Source organism: Microchirus variegatus, assembly GCF_963457635.1.
Source record: "Microchirus variegatus genome assembly, chromosome: 9".
Taxonomy (NCBI): Eukaryota; Metazoa; Chordata; class Actinopteri; order Pleuronectiformes; family Soleidae; genus Microchirus; species Microchirus variegatus.
Genome location: NC_139810.1, coordinates 13,455,914 through 13,477,489, shown reverse-complemented (window position 1 = coordinate 13,477,489; position 21,576 = coordinate 13,455,914). Strand labels below are relative to the sequence as shown.

At 40.4% G+C, this 21,576-nt stretch overlaps 1 protein-coding gene across 1 annotated transcript in view; it reads left to right on the top strand.

Moving 5' to 3' along the window:
- The window catches only part of agrn (agrin), a gene marked incomplete at both ends in the record, with an annotated part of 229,475 nt that overhangs the window by 138,571 nt on the left and 69,328 nt on the right, over nucleotides 1–21,576 (top strand). The window contains one exon of the mRNA XM_083895418.1: nucleotides 4,084–4,299. Within this exon, the coding sequence (XP_083751544.1) occupies nucleotides 4,084–4,299 (216 nt within the window). The remainder of the gene's footprint in view (nucleotides 1–4,083; nucleotides 4,300–21,576) is intronic.

The window sequence follows — 21,576 nt, the reverse complement described above, 5'->3', positions numbered from 1 at the left end:
AATCTGTGACTGTATTAATAAATATGGAAAGGCTTGATGCTAGCTCAAACTACGTGACAAGTATCCACTGTACATGAAATGTACTGAATGTGCATTGTCTCAGAATAAAATGGACCTGGGAAAACAGGTCCATTTTATTTTTATTTATTTATTTATTTTTTACCTTGCCTTTCATAGCCCCCATAGTGTCCTTGTGCTGCAACTCACAAACACCATGTTTAATGGATGAGATGTCTAAACATGGGATAAAGTTTTACCTGGACAAGACATTTTGCCATGACGAGAACAAACTGGACACCCTGCCGTTTCCACCCAATGGGATTTTTCCTCCGATGGCGAAAAGAAGAAGAACAGTGCGGATGTGAGGCTTTTAATGCTGCGGGGCTAGAAGGAGATTACGCTCCACACACTCACACACACTCATTGCACGCAGAGAGAATTTTGCACACCAATTTTCAAGTTTTATATTCATACTGGAAATTAAACTTGAGTGTGCCGGTGCATTTTTCAGCACAGAAGCACATACTTTGGCTTCAGCGAGATTTATTCTAAGCAGCTGTTAAGTGCCTGTAAACATGTGTCTTATATGTACAAAATGTGAAATTTAATTATTGGATGATATGTCACTGTATTGCGTGTCAGTGTATTTCTACAGTTTGACTGAACCAGTGAAATCTGTAGTTATAACTTTGGTAGCAGCACACTGAAATAGCACACATCACTGCAGCCATTTACCCCTTATTCAGAGATGCTTTTATTTTGAATGTCTTTATCTTTATTTGAGCTTAACTAGAAACAGCAAATAATATGTGATTTTATGACATGTATAGTATAGTAGAAAAAATGGTCTAATTTAAATGCTTTTGAACTCAACTCAAACGCTGTAAATATTCACTATGTGTAATCCTGCATACACACTGCAGGTATTTAAATGTATCTTACATTCATGACACATTTGAGAATCTCAAAGGACAGGCCCATTGGCCCCAGTGGTTATAGATTATAGTCGTTGCTGTCATTACATGCACGTGTTCTATTTACTTTTTTTGGAATTTCAGAATTAGACTGAGGCTAAAACTATGTACTATTATTGTCTATTGTTAATTACTTGTAGTTACTGTATGTGATGGCAAAGTGCTTAAAGTTGGTTGAGCATTCATTATGTAAGCATGTGAATAATCATTCAAAAATGTACAAGTAAACTGCCGTGCAATAGTGAGACGCTCAACACCACATGACGACAGGAGTCTCACTGGTTTCATGACAGTGTCTGCAGTGTTAGAGATCAATCAAACTGGTTCACTGTTTGGAGTTCACTGTCACACGTTCTTGCTGGTGTTAGAGCTGTCACATGAAGGAATGTTTCACCATTAACTAATACTGTATGTGTTTGACAGTATAATACAGTATAATACCAATAACAGTGTTATACTAGTCACAGAAACCATAGTGGTGGTTTTCTTTTGTTCTGTACTGACCACACAGGTTTTCTTTTTATTTGGAAGAAATCCAAAATATGAGATTATTTTTCTCTAGTTTCTTTTCTATTATTTCTTTCCCCCTCAGTAAAGAATGCTTAGTCCAGAGTATGCACTCGATACCTTCGCTTTGACAGAGCCTTCAGCTCTGGTGTCGGTCTTTTGTCAATCAGCTAACCTCGAGGCTAGAGGGAGGTTTTCTTATAGGGAAACAAGGCTGAAGAGATGTTGTTGTGAACCACTGCAGGCGGTTTATTTTAACACAATAATTTGCTTGATGACATTACTGAATATATATACTGAATTATTATTATTATTATTTTTTTTGCTTTGTTCAACTACAAACTCAGTCTGATCTCTTTTAATCTTTCTTGTCTTACTCTCACACATCCTCTTTTCCTCTCACTTGTACACATGTGACCCAGTTCAAATTTCACCCCTTGTCACTCTTCTGTCATGGCTTCACCTCCCTCAGCCATTCACTGACACTATCACACACACACACACACACACACACACACACACACACACACACACACACACACACACACCCCCCCCCCCACACACACACACACACACACACACTACCAGGTGCTACCATGATACCTTTATGGTAGCACCTGGCTCCGCTTGTGTGTGTGTGTGTGTTTTTTTCTGAGAAAGACAGACGGACAGACACCTAACGCCAACACCCTGCAGACACACATGCTTTTTCAGGAATACAGATGCATTCACAGACACACACACACACTTCTTTTCTTTCTTTTCTCCACTGGTACAAAGGAAGTGAGCTCAGGTAGCTGTCAGGTGCTCTCCCACAGGGAACAGTGGGCCAGTCAAAAACATACTCCTTGCCTGTCACTCCACGCACGCACGCACACGCACGCACACACACTGTGTGCTTTGGTGTGAGGAGACAGACAGTATGAGATGCCCTGGGCAAACACTGGACCAGTTGTCTCTGCTGTGTGTGTGTGTGTGCGCGCACATGTGTGTTTTCCATGTTGGGACCTTAATCTGAACTAAATCTGTTTACATAGTCACATCATGGGATGGGGACATTATGGTACAGTATGTCCCCATTATATAAATTGTTATTATAATAAGGTGAAGACATGTTTTGTGGTCAATGTAAAGTCCCCCGACTTTATACTGTGTGTGAGTGTGTTTGTGTGTCTATCCAGTATATGGCAAAAGACACCTGCCAGTGAGTGGACATGCTGCCTTGCATTTAGTCCCAGCCTGGGTGCCAGAGATAAGGAATGGTTGTTTACTTTTCCAAACAAGATGGCTCTTTTTAGAGTGGACTTGTGCTTTTATGTTCTTTTATACATTCTATTCCAATCAGGTAAGCTACCTGTGAGAGCTTGCCATCTCTTCACCACTTCACCACAAGTGAGGCAAGCATGTCACGCCATCTGGCACACCCAACAGCCCTTAAAGTGGGCGCAGACCCACAGCAGCTGTAGCTGCCACGATCCAGGTCGATTACTCTCTCAGTTGCAGTGTACACACAACAAACTATAAACAAACACTCACAAACTTTGTGTTTGCTTTGCGCATTCAGCAGCATTTGACTATGTCTACAGTTTGCTGTTTCACATTTGAGCAAAGCTCAGGAGTCAATTGGTGGACTGGGATCAAAGTCTTAGTCGTTGCTGTTGCTTAACTCGTGCAGCCTTCAAGTGTGTTGGCTAACCTTGTTTTTCTGTGCCGCTGTCTCTCCAGGTCTTTTACCAGACAGCAGTCCACTGATATTTCAAAGACTGCAGTTTCTTTAAAGCACCAAAATTAACTGTCCACATGGCTGCGTATCAGCCAGGTGCCTCTAGATAGATTTCACTGTTTCTGCTTCTACATATACTGTAAAAAAGCCTTGTCACATCCAGCAACACACTGTGCCTGCTCTGCTTGAGTGGACAGATTCTTCCAGGATGAATTGAGAGCATCTGTGTGCTTTTTTCGCTGGGATCATATTAAATCCCTGGTGCATTTGTGCTGGTGTTCTGTGTTGGTGTGAGTCAAGTTTTGCAAAACCAACAACGGATGCATATTGAGATCCATTTGTACATGGACATGCATTTGTAGTGTTTATTATCAGAATATGTGCATGCACAGTTCAACATGCATAAAATGTATGTACATTTTGTGTTTGGTCGATTATTTCTTAGTTGTAACAAAGCCTGTTTATTTCTCTTTTAAATGGTGCCACATTTGTAAAGAAAATGCATTTGTGTGTTGAACAGCAGAGATGAGTGTGTGGGTTGGGCTCATGAAATATTTGCCAAATATTCTCTGCCAATTCAATGCCAAACAGCTTATTTTGCTATTGACTCTTGTTTGGTGGCGTTTATTGGATTGAATGATTGAAGTATGAAGAAAAAAGTCTCTGATAAATCTCACTCTGTGGGGGCGAGCGTTGTCATCTTGCTGCTCAACAAAGAAATAATTGACCCAACACAAATTTCCTTACTTTTCAAGTTTATTTATTAAGGTTTATTTAGATAACTAACTAATAATTATCTTACTGCTGAATTTTATATGATAAAATTCTTGATCTCAGGTGTTTAAGAAAAACCTCCTTTTTTCTCTTTTTGTCTTCCAGCCTGTCGAGGAATGCTGTGCGGTTTCGGCGCTGTATGTGAGAGTGATCCGACCAACCGGGCCAAGGCTGAGTGTGTTTGCAAGAAAATGGATTGTCCGTCCTTGGTGGCACCTGTTTGTGGCTCAGATTCATCCACTTACTCCAACGAGTGTGAACTGGAGAAAGCTCAGTGCAACACGCAGCGACGCATCAAGGTGCTGCGCAAGGGACCGTGCTGTAAGTACCATCCCCTTCCAACCAAATAACAACCTCTCCTGGAGACACTGGTTGAATGACTCCAATGTTACAGCACATCTGAGCTCATGTTCCCTTTTTTCCTAAAGTAGACTATCACAATCTTGAAGAATTAATTTTTCTTTCACTGCATTGAAACCTATTTTCAGAAATCTCCCAACTCGAGGACCAACTGTGAGATTTAATTACCTGTGAAGAAGCTAAGATAATTCACTTCATTTTAAAGTTTTACATTCAAAGACTTTCAAAAGAGATGAATTTTAGCAGCTTTTCAACTGAAGACAAGAGATAGAGAAGATATGCCTCTTTTTAGAGATTTCTAAATCCTTTATATAAAAAAAGAGGATCTTTGATTAATCTGAAGTCTTCCAACTTGAGCTGAATTTCTTTTTATGTTTGTGCAGTCTTATCATTAGTATACACGTTTTAAACATTTGGGGTGATGAAACTTATTCTTCTTTTGATCCAGTGAAGATCAATTCCTAAAAGACTGAATTTCAAGTATTTATAAGAGGAGTCTGACCAGAGACTGACACAGGCCGTTCGTCTCACTAGGTGAGATGAATTTTAAGACTGTGGAGTCTAGGTGAATAACACATTTTCAGTGTTTGGATTGTTCTGATGTTCTTCGGACAGAAGAGTAGCAGCTGAACACAAAGCTGCGAGCCTCTGAGTGACGCTAAATTGCTTGTTATTGTCAAGTAAATTGATTTCTATTACACTTTGTCCTAATACAACACGCTTTTCCTTGCTATCTTTATCCACAATAATAAAACACATCCCCATTATGTTCAACCTATTGTCTTTCCAATATGGCTGTGTTCCCAGAGCTTAAAAGCCACCTGTACCTCACAAAAAGTGTGCCTCTCACTGCTCCCATTGGTTGCTACCCACTGTATTTTTTTTATCCCTCAGCCACTGGTGGGTGCCTATCCTGCTGCTTCAGCTCCCATTGTTTCTCCTTAGCAAAGCTCACCAAGATCCAGACCTTGGAGAGGAGCAGCAGATCCCTGCCAAAGCTCAACCTCAATAATAACTATAGTGTATTGTCAGCATTGTGCCTGCCTGCCTGCCTGCCTGCCTGCCAGTGTGTGCCCACTGCTAATTCCAGGGGTCTGATTACAGTGCCGGCTTCAACCTGGCACTAATAACAAGCTTGGTGGCTGCTCGCCACTGGCAGAGAGCAAATAAAGAGATGGAGAGGACAGAGAGAGAGAGGAGGACACGAAGTGTCAGTGGAGAGGAGAGAGGAGAAGCATCTGAAGAGGGACTAAGGGAGATATGTTGAAAGAGGAATGAGCTATGAAACATTTAGAGAAAGGCGAACATGCAAGAGTAAGTGAAAGAGGGAGTTAATTTGTGATTCAGGAAGAGAAAGCGGTGCAAGTGCTGTAATGATGGTTCATGGAGCATTCAGCGCATCAGAAGCACCATAATTACCACTGGTAACAAAAGCAGGCAGTGACTTGCAAAAGAAATAAAAGAATAGAAAAAAACAATAATGACAATACTAATGATTATATTGGTGATAAAAAAACACATGCTCTCCAGCAGAACAGAGACCTTTTGTGTTGTCACCTCACTCCTACAGCAGCATGTGAAGAGTTGGTTTCATTTCCTGCATTTTAAGTAGGCCAATATTATCAATGCTAATAAAAGGTGATGTTTATGAAGTTAGGAGTGAGGAGTCAGAGGCAAGTGTGTTCTGTGTGTTTTTTATTATTTTTTGTTTAGTTTTTTAAGTTCAGCTTAAAATATTTAATCAGTGCATGATGGTCACTGCAGTAGTCTTTCTGCTTCACAGGAAATACTTGAGCTGTGCTTAGGTAAATTATGCATTTGACGATTGTCTAAGAAATGGCATTAAGCTTGTCAAACACTCTGCCATATTTCTTTTTCTTTCACCCATTCCTTTAAGATATACAGTCACAACAACAATGTGATGTATCATCTCCATTCCCCCAGTGTTTTCAACACTTCTAGTCTGTTTTTATTTAGTTTTCTACTGAGTCATATAGCTTTTACTGAATGGAAGTCAGGATTGTATGCTTTGACTTCATATGATAAATGAACATTTTTTTCTGAATATAATGCACCCATAAATCCCACTCCTCTGAATTCTACCTTCTTTTCTTTGTGTGCACTCAGAGTAATGACCAGCTCAACACAAGCAGACATGGTTAAACATGTGCAAATAGCCAACAACCACAGCTACTTTTTTGTTCGAAAGCTCCCACTCAGAATGACTTCTTTCTGTTGAATAAGTGCAGCAGATTTATGGCAGATAAAAGATGCAGTTCAACATTCATCTCAAGCTCCTTATGTGTGTTGTGTGGCGCTGAGTTGACGTACATTTGTTGTTTGTACCGACATTACACATGAATTGTGCACTAAAGGTACAGGTATTCAGAATGGCTTGCATGCCTGTCTCTGTCTACTCGGGAGTGAAAGGGAGAGTGGTCGTGTTAGGAGGGCAGTGGAAGCCGAGTGACAGGTTCTCATTCTCTGTCTGTCTCCAATAATTTTAGCAGGCACAAATGGTCTGGACAGGTCACTCTGACTGAGATTATGAAGTTGTCAGGGCTGATGGAGGAAGAGAGACGCAGACACAAGAAGGATGAAGAGAGCACAAGAGGAGAGAGGGAGCAGAGAGAATGAGAGCGCTTTTAACTTTAGGAATATTGTGAGGGCGGTTGGATTGGTGCTTTTGTGCAAAGCCTTATTTGAATGGCAGAGTTGTATTGGCGTAAGTGAATTGGCTTCCATTCTGAAAACCAGTCATGTCCAATTCAAATTCAACTTGGGAGTCTTATCAGGCACTCAGGAGCACAGCTACAAAAAGTGTTTTCTTCTCACTGATTATCCCCCTTTTAAAAGGACTGCATCACTTTCTAAGTACGAAGTACAACTCTGTAGCCTGGGGTACGTTTTTATTTCCAGTGTGGAGAGATGTAACAACCAGCAGATCCCTGATATCTGGCTGACATCTCTACATTTTCCCACTGCTTACATAGAGCATGACTGTGTCATTTAAGAAAGAAGAAATAACATTTATACTGTACAAGTGAAATGTTCACCTCCTAACCCTTTAACACAGAACTTTGCATTACCGTAATTACGCGAAGGTTTGTGCTATCAGAAAAAAATTCCAAAGGTTTCGCAAAGCTAAGAAGTTGCACGTCAAAGCCAACATGTGGTTATTAATTTCACTCGTGCTGTTGCAAGAAGCCAGGGTATCAGTGTCTTTGTCACCAGAGAGGAGAAAGTTGGAAAAACACCTGTAACGTTTGCATTTTTTGGCCTGTTTTTGCACAAAAACAAAAACTCAATAATATGATTGTAAATAGGTTTTATACTGTTGAAATTTCAAATTTAACACACAATATCTGGTGTTCATGTACAACTACAGTGTTTTCAATTTTAAATTGTTAATACGCCATTTTAACATGCAGTAAATTGTAATTAACTGCCAGATATTGAAAGCCATTCTGTAAAAATGGGCAAAAAGGGCTAAACAATAAATCACAACCATGAGTCTTTTTTTTGTTGTCAAACCGATCATAAGATCAGTATTGCTGAGTGACTTATATTTGTTCATCTTCAATACAGCTATACTGCATATATAGTTTATATATCATGTAGTTGTCATTTTCATATTGTTGTCATTCACCACAATGGGCATGCACACATTATTCTGGTTTCAAACAACCATAATTGACAATTATGATCATGAATTGTTTTGGGAATGCACAACTTTGTAAAGAAAAAGTTCAGTGAAGCAAGGAAGGCTATACAGTGTCATAATAACAGACAGGTTTTAATCCCACGTTACCTGGAAGAGAAAGGAAGAAAGTCTGTTTTCTTCTCTCTTCTTATCATAGTTGGTTGCATACATTTTTCCTCTGCAGAGGACATTATCCAAACCTAATGTGTCAGTTTATTTAATTACTATATTTTGACGGTGTTATCTCAGTGTCACCGTGTTCCTCACCTCCTGTTAGATGTTTCCCCCCTCTGACTGCACTGTGTAAAAAAACCTTTTACTGTATTTATTTAATTTCTCACTCTTAACTCTGAACTGGTTATTACAACACTCATGTGCCAAGGTAGTGGCCTAAGTTTCCTCCTGAGGGCTGGGCAAAATGACCCATATACCGTTGAGGCGTGGGCACTTAGTTGACCCAGTGCTCTCTAATATTCACATAACCTGGCCCTTAATATTTCACACCAGCTTCTGGCCAGTTTCTTTATCTCCCTTTGGTTGTAGATGGAGGATTTGGGATTGCCAGGATTACATTTTCTGCGGTCAGTCGGTGAAGCGGGCACGAATTGAGCATATAATGGTCCAAGATATTAATGAAAATTAAAAGGATGAGCTGCGTTTAAATTGGCCCAGCAGGAGAGCCTGGAAGCACACGAGTGTGAAGAAAAAGAGGACATTTAAGAAAGAAAGAGGAGATAGCTGTAGCGAGTGCTGGAGAGGGAGAGAGAAACAGCCAATAGAAGAACGTTCCCTGGTATTTTCAACTCTGAAGACATTTGGATGACTCTCTCTCTCTCTCTCTCTCTCTCTCTCTCTCTCTCTCTCTCTCTCTCTCTCTCTCTCTCTCTCTCTCTCTCTCTCTCTCTCTCTCTCTCTCTCTCTCTCTCTCTCTCTCTCTCTCTCTCTCTCTCTCTCTGCATGTGTGTGTGTGTGTGGACACGCACACAGCACAATTGGGCAGGGAGCATACACCATGTTGGTTCTTCTAATATTGAACTTGGAGCAGAGCGGTAAATACACTCCCTTTCTCAGAGAGAGTTACAGAAGAGTTGCAAAACTCATCTTGTGTGGCCACTGTAGTGGAACGTGGGATTTTCTTTTTTTTTCTTTTTTCCCTGCTTCTTTTTGCCCTTTTTTTCCTGTTGAAAAAGTGCCACAAGTGATGCAAAAAAAATGAAGTGTGTGTGTGTCTGTTGGTGAGGTGACTGCATGGGGTTAAAGTGAGAGATCAATGAAGTTTGATTTTGTGTTCACAGTTGGCCATAAGCACAGCCCACTGCCCTCCACTCTCTCCCTCTCTCCCTCATCCTTCTCTCCCTCTCTGAGTGTGTGTTATCTCTTCAGGACCGACACACTCTTGTATTCAGTGAAAGGAGGAAGGCATCAGTGCTCCACACCTGCTGCTCTATCTGCTCTAACATTCTGCAGGCACACAGGCCCAGTGCTAGAGGATGTAAACCTTTCGTATCTCAAACATAAAGTATGCGGTGCAGCTTGTGATTTTTAAGCTGCAAACATATAGAAATGTTCAGAGCCTTGAAGTGATGCTCAGCAGCTGCAGTAATTTCTCTGTAAACCAGTCTCGGACACAGCTAATACGCATTTGCCAATGATGCTGTAATGTTGACAGGTGGTGAGAATCCTGTCATCATGGTCACTTATGTGAACCTTGTCTATGTTAGTGTGATGATATTTAGTATGTAAGTATGTAATTGTAATGACCCATCGTGACTTCACTAGATTCAAAAAGAATTCTGTTGGATGGAAATATGTGGGAAAATTAGCCTCCTTCTCACTTGATTAATAACGTCAACATTTTCCTGCAGAGTTAATGGTCTCAATCTCTAGTTACAGATCTTATTCAGTAGAACATGATGATGATTTTGTAAATGATGTTCCCATTTAGTAGTAAATAGACAATAAAGGGCTGTGGTGTCTTCCCTCTCTTCCACTCTGTCTCCAACGTTTCGTGATTGTGATTGTGATTGACAACTAGTATCATCCAATAGGTGCCTGGTTGCAGGAGGCAACAAAATAAGAGTTTTGTTTCCATTTTATACACATTCTATGGTTTTACACACATTCTTAAGGAATAAAGGTTATCTGAACTGAATGTAATGAGTTTAGTAGCAACTGTAGTGCATACTAGATTACATTTTCTATCAAAAATAATGAGGAAATATTTAATATGTCTGACATGTCTTTAATATTACCAAAAACATGACCTCTGTCTGAATCGTTACACCAAACATTTGGGATGCCAGACACAAACCCTTCTATCCGTGTAGAGGTAACTATAATCCTGGCAACATTTGTGTTTCCCTCTGAAATGCGACACCAAAGCACTTTAGTCTCCATTTGTGAGCCTGTGTATAAAACTTGTACAGAATGTAATAATACTGTGTATATCTGTGTTTGGGGTGTTCCAGTATGTATGTGCAGAGTTCAGTGATGCTGCTCATACTGTATATGGTTGTATAAGAAGACAGAGGCTCTACCTCTTCTTTATGCTTCTTTTTTTGCCCCAAAACTTTTATTGAAAGTTTGTGGTGCTGGTCTGGCTGGTTGTTACGGTGTCTGGGTTTACTGGGAGGGGACATTGAGAGGAAAGCCTTCCTACTTGCACCATCACACCCCCACACATCCTCCCTCCCCCGTATTCTCTTCCTCTCTCTCTTCTTTGATGACTCTTTTGTTACCCCTGTGAAATGTCCAGTCACCCCTGGTGACAGTGGAGTGGAGGTAATAGCTGTCGATGGCAGAGATGACTTTTGGCTTTTCCAGAGTAGATAACATGGTCCTGCACAGTCTTACTAACAAGGCCATCTCTGCCACTGCAGTTTTTTTTGGTCCTTCTTTTCTTTCTGTTTTGCTCCTTTTTTTCCTCACTTCACTTTCTCTGGCATTCTTTCCCTCTCTCTTATCTTCTTCCCTTCCCTCTTTTTGTGTTTTCCATTTACCTTATCTCCACTGGTTTTAATGATCTCTTTACCTCTTCGCTCATCTTCTTGTTTCACACTAGTTCTTTCTCCTTAATCTTTTAATCTTCCATGTTTTCCTTCCCTTTCTCTCTTCCACTTTGATTCCAGTTAATTTTCGCTCGCTTGCTTTATTCCAGCCAATCTCTATCACTTTCCTTTCAACTTTTTCCATTTTCTTCTCCTGTGTGCACTTTCTTAGTCTTTAAGACTAGGAATTTTTGTGTTGTTGCACCAGTAGAGGCATTCATGCACACACACTCACAACAGAGAGAGGAATTTAATCTTTCCAGGGTGATTGCTGAACAGACACACACACACACACACACATAGGTTTGCACAGCTCACCTTTCAAAGACGCTGCCTTGACTTCCATTCATTTGAACCCCATACAAAACATTATCCCTAACCTTTAGTACTAACCAGACAGTGCCTAACAATAACCTTAATCAAAATCCTATTGACCATAGAGTTTGACTGCAAAAAATATGAATGAATGTATTTATTTTCCTCCCTTACGTTTGTTAAAAACAATGATGCACAGGCATGCTCTGTCTTGCGACAGTAAACGCACTCCTCCTGGTGCAAAATAATATCTGAAATTGCACAAAATAAACTCCAAAATCTTCAGACATGGGAAAATGTATGTTTGCGGAATCCTGTTTGGAGATCCTGTTGCTGAGAACAACCAGGAGGCGTTTTGTATATATTGATTGTGCTCTATAGATTGAATTGCAAACTAAAACGATAAGGTCTTGAAAAAGTCTTAAAAATGTATTGAAATTAATTAATTCAGGAATCCTGTACCCTGTAGCCCTAAAGTTACTGTAAACAAGTTGAGGTTCTTTCTCATTAGGACCAGATTTTGGTCTCCATGAGGACTACTGGTCTTGACAAGGTCAGTGTTTATGCCAGATAAAGGGCCTACAGAGTAACAAATACAAGAACACACACACACACACACACACACACACACAAACACACACACACATACACACACACACACACACACACACACACACACATTGTAAATAACTGGGGTTTCATACTTTCATTTCCCTGAGGCAGAGACTCTTGCTTGATATTCATAACCATAACATGCAGAACCTGACAGACTGACTGTTTGTGTGTCTGTGTGTGTGCGTGTAATGATGATATCCGTATTTATACTCTTATGCATGTGCACGTAGACACGTGCAGGCATACTTTGTAAAATATACACACACTGCAGGCATTTTGCAAACTGATAGTTCGAAAAACAGAGAGAGAGAGAGATGATAATGGGCTTTGCTGGAATTCTCTATCCATCTTTACTTGCTGTTCCTCATCTGCAGCCTCTACTTATAAGACAAATCCTGACTTCTTCATCACTGTTTCCTGTCCACCTTTGTTAAACCTGCAGGCAGAACAAAGATAATGCACATGCACGTGCAGACTCAGACTCACAGAAACACACCTCTGTATCCAGACACACACAAACCTGCTTAAGATCAGGCCAAAGGTTGTGTTTTGAGCCTTCTTAATCCATTTATGCATTTGGCTTCTCCTGAATAATGCATAATTTTTTTCCGTTATTTCGCCTGCATACACTTAAGTAGAGCAAGAAAGAAATAAAAAAATAACTAGAAAATTCCCCAGCGAAATTTTAATCGTGCCTGCTTCTTGGTGCCAATGTCGTTGGGAGCGGGACTTGAGCTGGTAACCCTAACCCTTTAAAGCCTAAAGAGAGAGAGAAACTGACTCGTGCAGCTGGTTGTATATGCTGAAACATCCAGAAAAAAGTATAAACCGTGACCAAAACTTTGATTTCCGTGATAAAACTCTCAAGTGGGCTGGATTGTAAAAATAATTTTTTCAACCGTATTCCATTTGTGTGCACGTGAACATTATTTGCAGTTTTTTTTTTGTCTGATTTTTGTCGCCATAGTTACTCGGAACGCTTAGAAAGGTCATAGCACTCCATGGCACTGAGAAATCATATTTTAGTTGGTTAGAGGTTTTATTAATTATTGTTAATTATTATTATTATATATGAATAATACTTGTGTTTTCCCTGTGCCATTTCCTTTGTCAAAATGAAGAGATTAATCTTAATGATTATTTTGCATTCTGATGACAATTTAATGTCTCAGAATTTGATAATGTAACAAACTGAACAGAATTGTATTGGTAGGTGACAAAGGGCTATCGACAAACTCTGCTTTTACTGTGGAGACTGGATCTAAATTCCTCGTTTGCTGATGTGAAATGAGCAAACAGATGTTAAACCCACCCAAATTTACCTCTGCAGTGTGGACGAAAGCCAGGTATTGGGGATACTGAGCCGCATGGATGTAGTCGGGCGTTTTTGTGAATCAACTTGTATTGTCTCATCTCAAAGCCATAATGAAGTAGCGCGATGGCTATTGATCCAGGATGTCGGGACCCAAAGTCCTGCTGGTGCTCGTGTTTGCAATCTATTGAGAGTGTTTACTCCTGGGTTTGAGTGTGAATGTTAAGTTGAGTGGGAGGAGAGAGACTCTGCGGTCTTTTGCTCTCAGAAACAGCACAGAGAAAATGCTGAAGTAGACTTGTTGTTGAGTATGTGTCTTCGCTGGAAATCACTCCATTTCCTCTATAACACACAACATTTACTTGCTGCTATCTCATTTCAGTGCACTGCACACAAGAAAACAGCAGAGTGCCCTGCTTATCTCTGGACACTTCATGGTTTAACCCCCTTTACCACAAAAAGAAGGATTTCTGTGAACAAAAACCTAAACCTCTGTGTGGCCACAAGTGTAACAACTGCAGGGTGATGCCATTTTAACACGAGGGCACAGAGAAAACAGTTGCTGCCTTACGAGGTGAAAGCAATACCAACCTCACTGTCTTGGCCGGTATTCAATATCAATATTAACCTCAGCTGGTGGCTGTTTTTGAAAATCAGTTTCCCGTAGCTGCTTAATGATAAAAGCAACTCTGTGGTTTGTCAGTGGTCAGAAATGTTTGGTATTGGTGACAAAGTGAAATACATTCTCGAAATCTGGAATCATTAAATGATTTCTCTGGCACCCAAATGATTTAAAAATCTGTTTTCTTCGTGGCACGAGTGTCATCATAACAGCACATAACCCCAGATGTCCTGTTTTCATCCTGTCATAAAAAACACATTTTATGGTGGAAGGCTTTTACAGGTGTTACAGTTTTCCCTGCTGTTTGATTGTTGCAGTGTAACAGGTCCCACTTAATCTCAGGTGTGTGTCCTGGCACCATATTCTCTTTTGAGTGAGGAAAACTGTATTAAAATGTTATTTACCGGTAGACTGAATAGGTCGGTTTTTATAGTTTATTAAAATCACTGTACGGGTGATGCTGACGGTGTTTTGTTTTTGTTTTTTTCCAGCAACCACGTGAATGCTACTTTGTTTGTTGTTTACCCTAACCGTATAATTAGTTCAGTCTACCTCCTTGAGGGTGCTGAGGTTACACTCATTTCTCACTAATGTGTGTGTTTGTTTCTTTCTTCCCATTGTCCTTCCTTCACAATAAAAGACAACAAGAGAATAATAGAGGCACACGCACACAAAGGTACTCAGCGTCTGTCTGCAGTAGTAATGGTTGCCTGAAAGGGAACTCGATCAATCCATGTCATTTTCATCTGATTACACTAAATAAATGTCAGCACTCTTCTCTCTTCTTGTAACTTCATGCTGCTTCCCTCTGTTTATCAAAATACCTTAAATTAAATTCATGTCATGTTATACAGGGTCATATATCACAAGGGGCTTGATGATTTAAGCGGTTTACCTAATTGTGTGTGAGTGTGTATGTGTGTGTGGGAGAGGTGGAGCAGAGAGAGACAAAATTAGAAGGTGATATAAACTGCACCCAAGCATTCTCAGAGGATATATAATCAATTTTGTGCAAATTATTTCTGTGGTATTTTCTGAATTTCCTGACAAAGGGTAATTTCCTGTATTTTCTTTTTGATGAACTTTATGAAAATGTTGCTTATGTATTTTCAGGGTAATTACCAAGACAAACGAGAAATGGCTTTTTCATCTTCAATAGGACAGATTTAGTGTGAAAGGCGCACAGAGAATGGGTCGAGGTTATCACTGAATACGAACACTGCAGAGGACTGCAGTCTTTTTGGTTCACCCGTTCAACTAGCTACGCTACAGATGCTCCATTCTGTTTTTAATGAAGTTATAATTGTAGTCATAGGCATTGTAGTCTTATTCTTAGATGGAGGCAGATAATCCACTGTGACGTCCTCTCAAGGGAGAAGCTGAAAGAAGAAGTAGTCTTAGTACTTAGCAGTATTTGCCTGTGCTTGTTTTGAGGACCAACATCTACTGTAACTGATTGGTATCATCTGTTAGTGGCACAGGCGCAAGTGTGATTAGCCAATGCTTGATTTTGGCTCTGCACCACTGTTGTTTCTCATTATCAAGAGTTAATGAAGGAAATCTCGTAGCATAGTGCCACACATTTCTACATGTGTTCCTGCAACTGTCACTCTCTGATGGAAGTCCTTTCATTTCTAACACGCCACTGTTTCCTGTTCTCACTTGTGAGTTTTCTAATGTCATATCTGTTTGCATGACATTAAATGGGACATATTATGCAAAATCATTTTTTAAGGTGGACCTAAAGAGACACTCCTAAACAGAGCGTTCTGAACAGGGTGCTTGAACTGCTGTGGGGCTTCATCCTTATGGTATTTTGACCAAAGCAAATGTTCATTAGGACACCAGGGAACTAGGTTAACTTGGAAAAATAGGGTATTTAGTTGTTTTAATTAAACTAAAACCGGACTTGTTAGTCAGACTGAACTTGTCCTAAATCCAATTTCCCAGAGTCGTACTAACACGCTCAGATGATGGGATGGGAGTCAAATGAGACTAATGCATACTGTATCTTCAGTCAGACCAGAGTTGGACATGAGCTGTCCCGAGCGCTGTGTGCATACATCACAGTTGCCAGTACAAGCAGTAATTCAGGCCACTACATTTTTTTGGACTGACAAGGAGACCGATTTTATGCTCTGTCAGCTTAAGGAATTTAATATTTTGAAGTTAATGGATAGTAGGAGGCCTCAGATTGCCAGCTAAACCAGAAACCGCCTATTACTAACAAACTGAACGGGGGCGCACTGCCACCTAATGTACAGCAGAGATGGATACATTTCATTCAATCAAGCTATTCCCTGCTAATGTTAATGTGATAATGGGCTGTCGTCTAATTGAGCCGTAACTAGACTATGCAAGCTCACCTTAATTGTACCTGGTAATGTACTGACTGTATTTAGCTTTCAAACCAAGTGATTTTGTTTTGTGATAAAAATATTTCATCAGTGAACCAAAGCTGTGGTGTAAATGTTTGCTGTACAGCTAAATATGCTAAGTGAGCCATTGGATCCACAGATGCCTGGTGTTGAATGCAATTGAAAACAATATAAATGCATTATTGACTATGGCTGATCCGCAAAGAGGTAAACAAACAAGCAGCTAATCGTGTTTTTGTCTGCACTCGCTGATTCATTTTGGCACTATGTCTTCTTTGTTGCTTTCTAAAGGTTTCTCTCTTAATCTAAGAGACACAGTTCTTAGTACAAGCACTGACAGGTTTCCAATAGGTAATACTGACTCCATCCCATGGACACCAAATGTGACAGGGAAGCCCCAGGGTTAAAGAGAATGTCCATCTATTAGCGCTGCATGTCTTTTATCTCTTTTAGCTTACTTACTTATATGGATTACAAAAAATGAAGTGAGCTGTGCAGATGGTTTGACACATGACATGTAATAATCCAGAGAATCCTTAGGTGAGAAGCTGATGGCACTTTCACCTGACCTGAATACACAAAATTGCAATTTCAAAGTTAACAGAGGGTGATAATAAAATCACAGATTGTGTTTTTATGAGCATAAAGAACATGCAGTCATCCTCTATGTTAATAAATATGTTTATCATTCCCAAGGAAGAAATTATTATTTTGAAATATAACCAAAGCGGGTGCTCTTAGTGACAAACCTTCAAAGAATTATCACCTGACTGCTGCTCCCCTCCGCTCCTTGTGATATAGCATATTTTTTTTAGTGACTGCAACTTTTCTTTTTGGTGTCACTCTTAGCAGTTTAATCAACTCTATTCAGAAGCAGTTTTGTTTTGTTTTGTTTTTTGTTGGTTAGTTTTTTTTTCAATAAGGTTCCCATAAACTGTACTCTACCTGCTCAGCACTTAACAGAGGCAAACTTAGTGAATAGCCAGCGAGCATAATGGCACATTTAGCAACTTTAGAGCCAGATTTCTTCATTTGGGAGTTGGTTGTTACCGAAACAGCTGCAAGGAGAATATTAGACTATTCATCTGTCCAGGAATGCGACTCTAAGTGAAAGGCATTGTTGCATTTTTTTTCTGCAAAAATGCTGAGATAGGAAATTGTTTGCTCAAAGTTGCTTAAGCAAACACAGAGCCACGTTTATCAGATGAAACCAAAAAGCGTAATAAGGCTGTGTTTAACTGGATAATTTATATGGTTTCTGTAAAATCATATACATTGTCCTTTGAAAGACCTGTACGTCTCTGTCTGTATTTGTCAAATATGCCACGGACTGACGATTTAATTCCCTTTTGCTTTTTTTCTGTCACTCGGCAGAATAAATGGGCTCTGTGTAGTCATTTCAGCACTCCACCTGTGCTTTACTGCATCTTTCAAGCATGAAACATCTGCCACTGGAAAGTGACAGCTACAAAACAAATTGGACTATTTTGGAATCATAGGACCTTACAGAATTGCCGTATTTTACTATTTCATCATCTCTTATTGATGTTTTTTCCTCAAACATTTATCTTGTTTTCAGTTGTTTAAGGTTTGTCATTTCTCTGACAAGATGACATGCAGCACTTTAAGTCCCTGCTCTTTCTTTTTGACCATAAAGTTTTTTGTTTTATTTTGTCAGTCACATTTTAAGTTTACCAAGCCTTTGAATTTAAGATTGAAAGCTGTCCAGACAAATGCTCACATATTACTCCTTTGCAGTGAGTGTGGCCAGCAGACTGGAGCAATGAGGCCTTTCTGTGGTTAATTTTCTTCTCTCAAAGGTAAAACAGTGAAGCATGTAGGAGAGAGCAACAGCTGCAGGTCAGCTCAAATCTTTGAAGAACTACATCAAACACACACAAAAATAATCTTTCAGCAAATGGCCTCAAAGTATGTGTGTGTGTGAGAGGGAGCGGACATGGGTGTGTAACTGCTAATCCTTTGGCCTTCGCTCAGTCTCTGCCCCCTGCTGCTCATCACCAATATCTGGCTTCACATTTTATTCAGATTTAATTCTTAGATCTTAACCGTGTTTGTATTCTGACAGTTACCTTTTCCTTGCTCCCATTCTGACCCATTCTCTTATCTCGCCTCTGCACACTCCTTCATACCACGCCTCTGCTCCTCAGCTTTGACTCTCTGCTTGAGTGATTGTCCTTGTTTTTATTCAAACCAACCATTTCGGGGCATCATCAGAAATCTCATGTATTTCACATTTTCACACTGAAATTAGACAATTTTTTTGAGTTTTGAATTCTTGAATTCTATATTGAATGCTTCCTCTTCCTCTCCTGACATTTTTTTTCTTGAATAGAACACACACTGCCACATCCCCCAACATTGCATCATTGCATTTGATTAGCTCCAACCCCCTGTGCCCTCCCTTATCACAACCAGCACCACAGGGTGCAGCACACCCGTATGTGCGCATGTGTTACGCACACTATTATATTAACACACACACACACACACACACACACACACACACACACACGTCACAGTCATACGTTTAGCCTTAGCCGAATTAAAAAGTTAATTCAAAAGATTGGATGTGTTCATGCAGTTTGTACACACATACATACATTATTTTAACAGTCTTATCCATTACCATGACCGACCCTAATGATAACAGCAATTCAAATCTTAGCCCTAAACTGAATCAGTTCCTTAGAAACAAGGTCCTGACCAGGTTTTGGTCTCCATGCTTGGACTGCTGGTCTTGACTAGGTCAGTGTTTAAGCCTATAAAGAGGTACAATATACCCAGACACTCCTGGTGCTACTGTGACAGCAGGACATCAGGTTAAGCCAGCACGATGCTGACAGCTCCCTGTCCCTAATGAAGCATTCATAAACTGCAGCACAAAACAGTGGATCAGAGAGCAGCGGAGGTTCTCCACCTGCTCTACTGTCTGCTCTCTGCCAGAGGAAGAGATCAGAGGGGAGAGGACTGCTCTAATCCCTCAACCTTCCCAAAAAAAACCCTGCCCTACTTTTCAGAGAAACACCAGCCCTCTCATCACCTGCTCTTCATTACCATTCTATCAATGGTTGCTGAGCAGCCATGGACATGTATTTCCTGTATTTATTTATCAGGTTTCTGTGTCATTTATTTGTGCATGATCATATCATGATGATATTTTTTTCCCAAACGCTGAACTGAACAAAGCAGTTTACAAACTAGAAAAGCACTTGGAGAGCGCAGACCTCTGCCAAGGCAGCTCAGTGCCTACAAAATACACCCTGCCAGCATGCCTGGGTCAGACAGTGAGTGTTATAACCAATGATAACGTCTACGGATCACACCCAAAATGTAATCACTTGTTCCTGGTCCATTTCCTGAAAATGTCATCTAAATCCGTCCCTGACTTTTCGAGTTCTGTTGCTAGCTAACTAACTAACTAACTCATTCACTCTTAACAAACCCTGACACTAACTGCATTTTTTAAGTGGAACCAGTTTTTAACTGGAAACTGACACAATACTATTTGTGCGACAACTGATCTCCAAAATCAGCTGAAACTCTTGTTCGCTTTTCACTTTCTCTCTTGACTTCTCATGAAGAATCAAGTTTTGTCTATTCATTTCCACTTTGCATTCATTTCACCCTTTAGTCTGAGCACACTTTAAAAGAGGGCACGTTTCAGCAGTCACTTCCTAAAGTATTTTAGTGTATAATAACCAGACTGTCACACTGTGAACTCTGATTTATACAGTGTTAAGGCTAAACTTACAGAGATATTCATGTGCTACACCTGACCTGGGTGTAGTACTTGCCACATCACACACATTTTCAAATTGGCACATGTGTAGTGCAGTCACGCCTCGTTCCCAATGGGCAGACAATGTCTCCTCTCTCATCCAAATGAAGCAAACCTGCTGAGTGTAGATATTCCACAAGGTGTGTCTATTTAAATGCTGCATGTGTGTGATTAGAGTCATTTGCTTGTGGATACATGAATGAGTGAATGAGCTTTATTATGATTGGGCCTCAGGTTTATGTGTTGAGATTACAGATCCATATCTGTGTCCTTTATCTGTGATTTAACTCCATTATCTTTGATCTGGAATTCAAAAGTGAAGAAGACTGATCCCATTGTTAGCGAGGATCATTCTAATTTAGTAATGACTTCTACACCTTCCCACTTTCTGCTTCTTTTGCCATCTTTATGTGATAATGAAACATAAATTCCCTACTTAATGTGGTGACCTTTTGTGTGTGTGTGTGTGTGTGTGTGTGTGTGTGTGTGTGTGTGTGTGTGTGTGTGTGTGTGTGTGTGTGTGTGTGCTTGCGTGCGTGCGTGCGTGCTTGGGTGTGTGTGTGCGTGCGTGCGTGCGTGCGTGCGTGCTTGGGTGTGTGTGTGTGTGTGTGTGTTACACTAATCACATTCGTCCAGGCAATGTTCACTTGTCTGAGTCTGAGAAGAGATTTTTATCTGCACTAACATCCCACAGAGGCTGAGCTTTGTATCCAAATTGACACCTGTTAGCATTCAAATCAGGAGCCCTTGATTCTACCTATCACTTGTGCCCCTCACTGCCCTCGTTCCTTTTTGCCTGTCAACATGGCAGCTTCACTGAGACAAAGGGAAAGTTGGAGAAGGTGAAAGCCTTGGCTATTATTTAATCAAATGAAATCAAGACGTGTGAGGAAGATGGTGTTTACTGTCACAAAGCAAACATGGGCGTCTGTCTCTCTCTCCATGTGTGAATGGTCACTCGGCTTCTCTCTCTTCTGCTGCCTGAACCCTAACAAGCACTATTTTACAGAACCCGTAAGCACTGACAAGTTTCTTCTCCTTGTCAGGACACATAGCTTTCACCACTCCCAACAGCAGGTGTTACATAAACAGCGTTGCTTTGAAGGTTGTTTCTACTTGCTACATAACAAGAGGACAAGCTGTTGTAAACGCGTAGATGGTGCCGTGAGTGTGAGTGTGTGTAACTTCTGTTGCTCTGACCTTTTCTCTGCACTGGGAGATACAGCAAGTCTGTTACTGCAGCACTGTTTCCCACAGGTCATCAGTGTCTCATTGTTCATATGATTAGACACAAATTAGAGGGCAAGTGTCACATTCGTTATCTAGTCCACATTGGCTGCCATTCAGCTGCCGTCAATGTCTCACAATGTCTCATGATTTCAGAAAGCCACTTTCCGGCAGTCTCCTTTACTTTGAGCTATAATTTAGAACTTTATTTTGAAGTTGC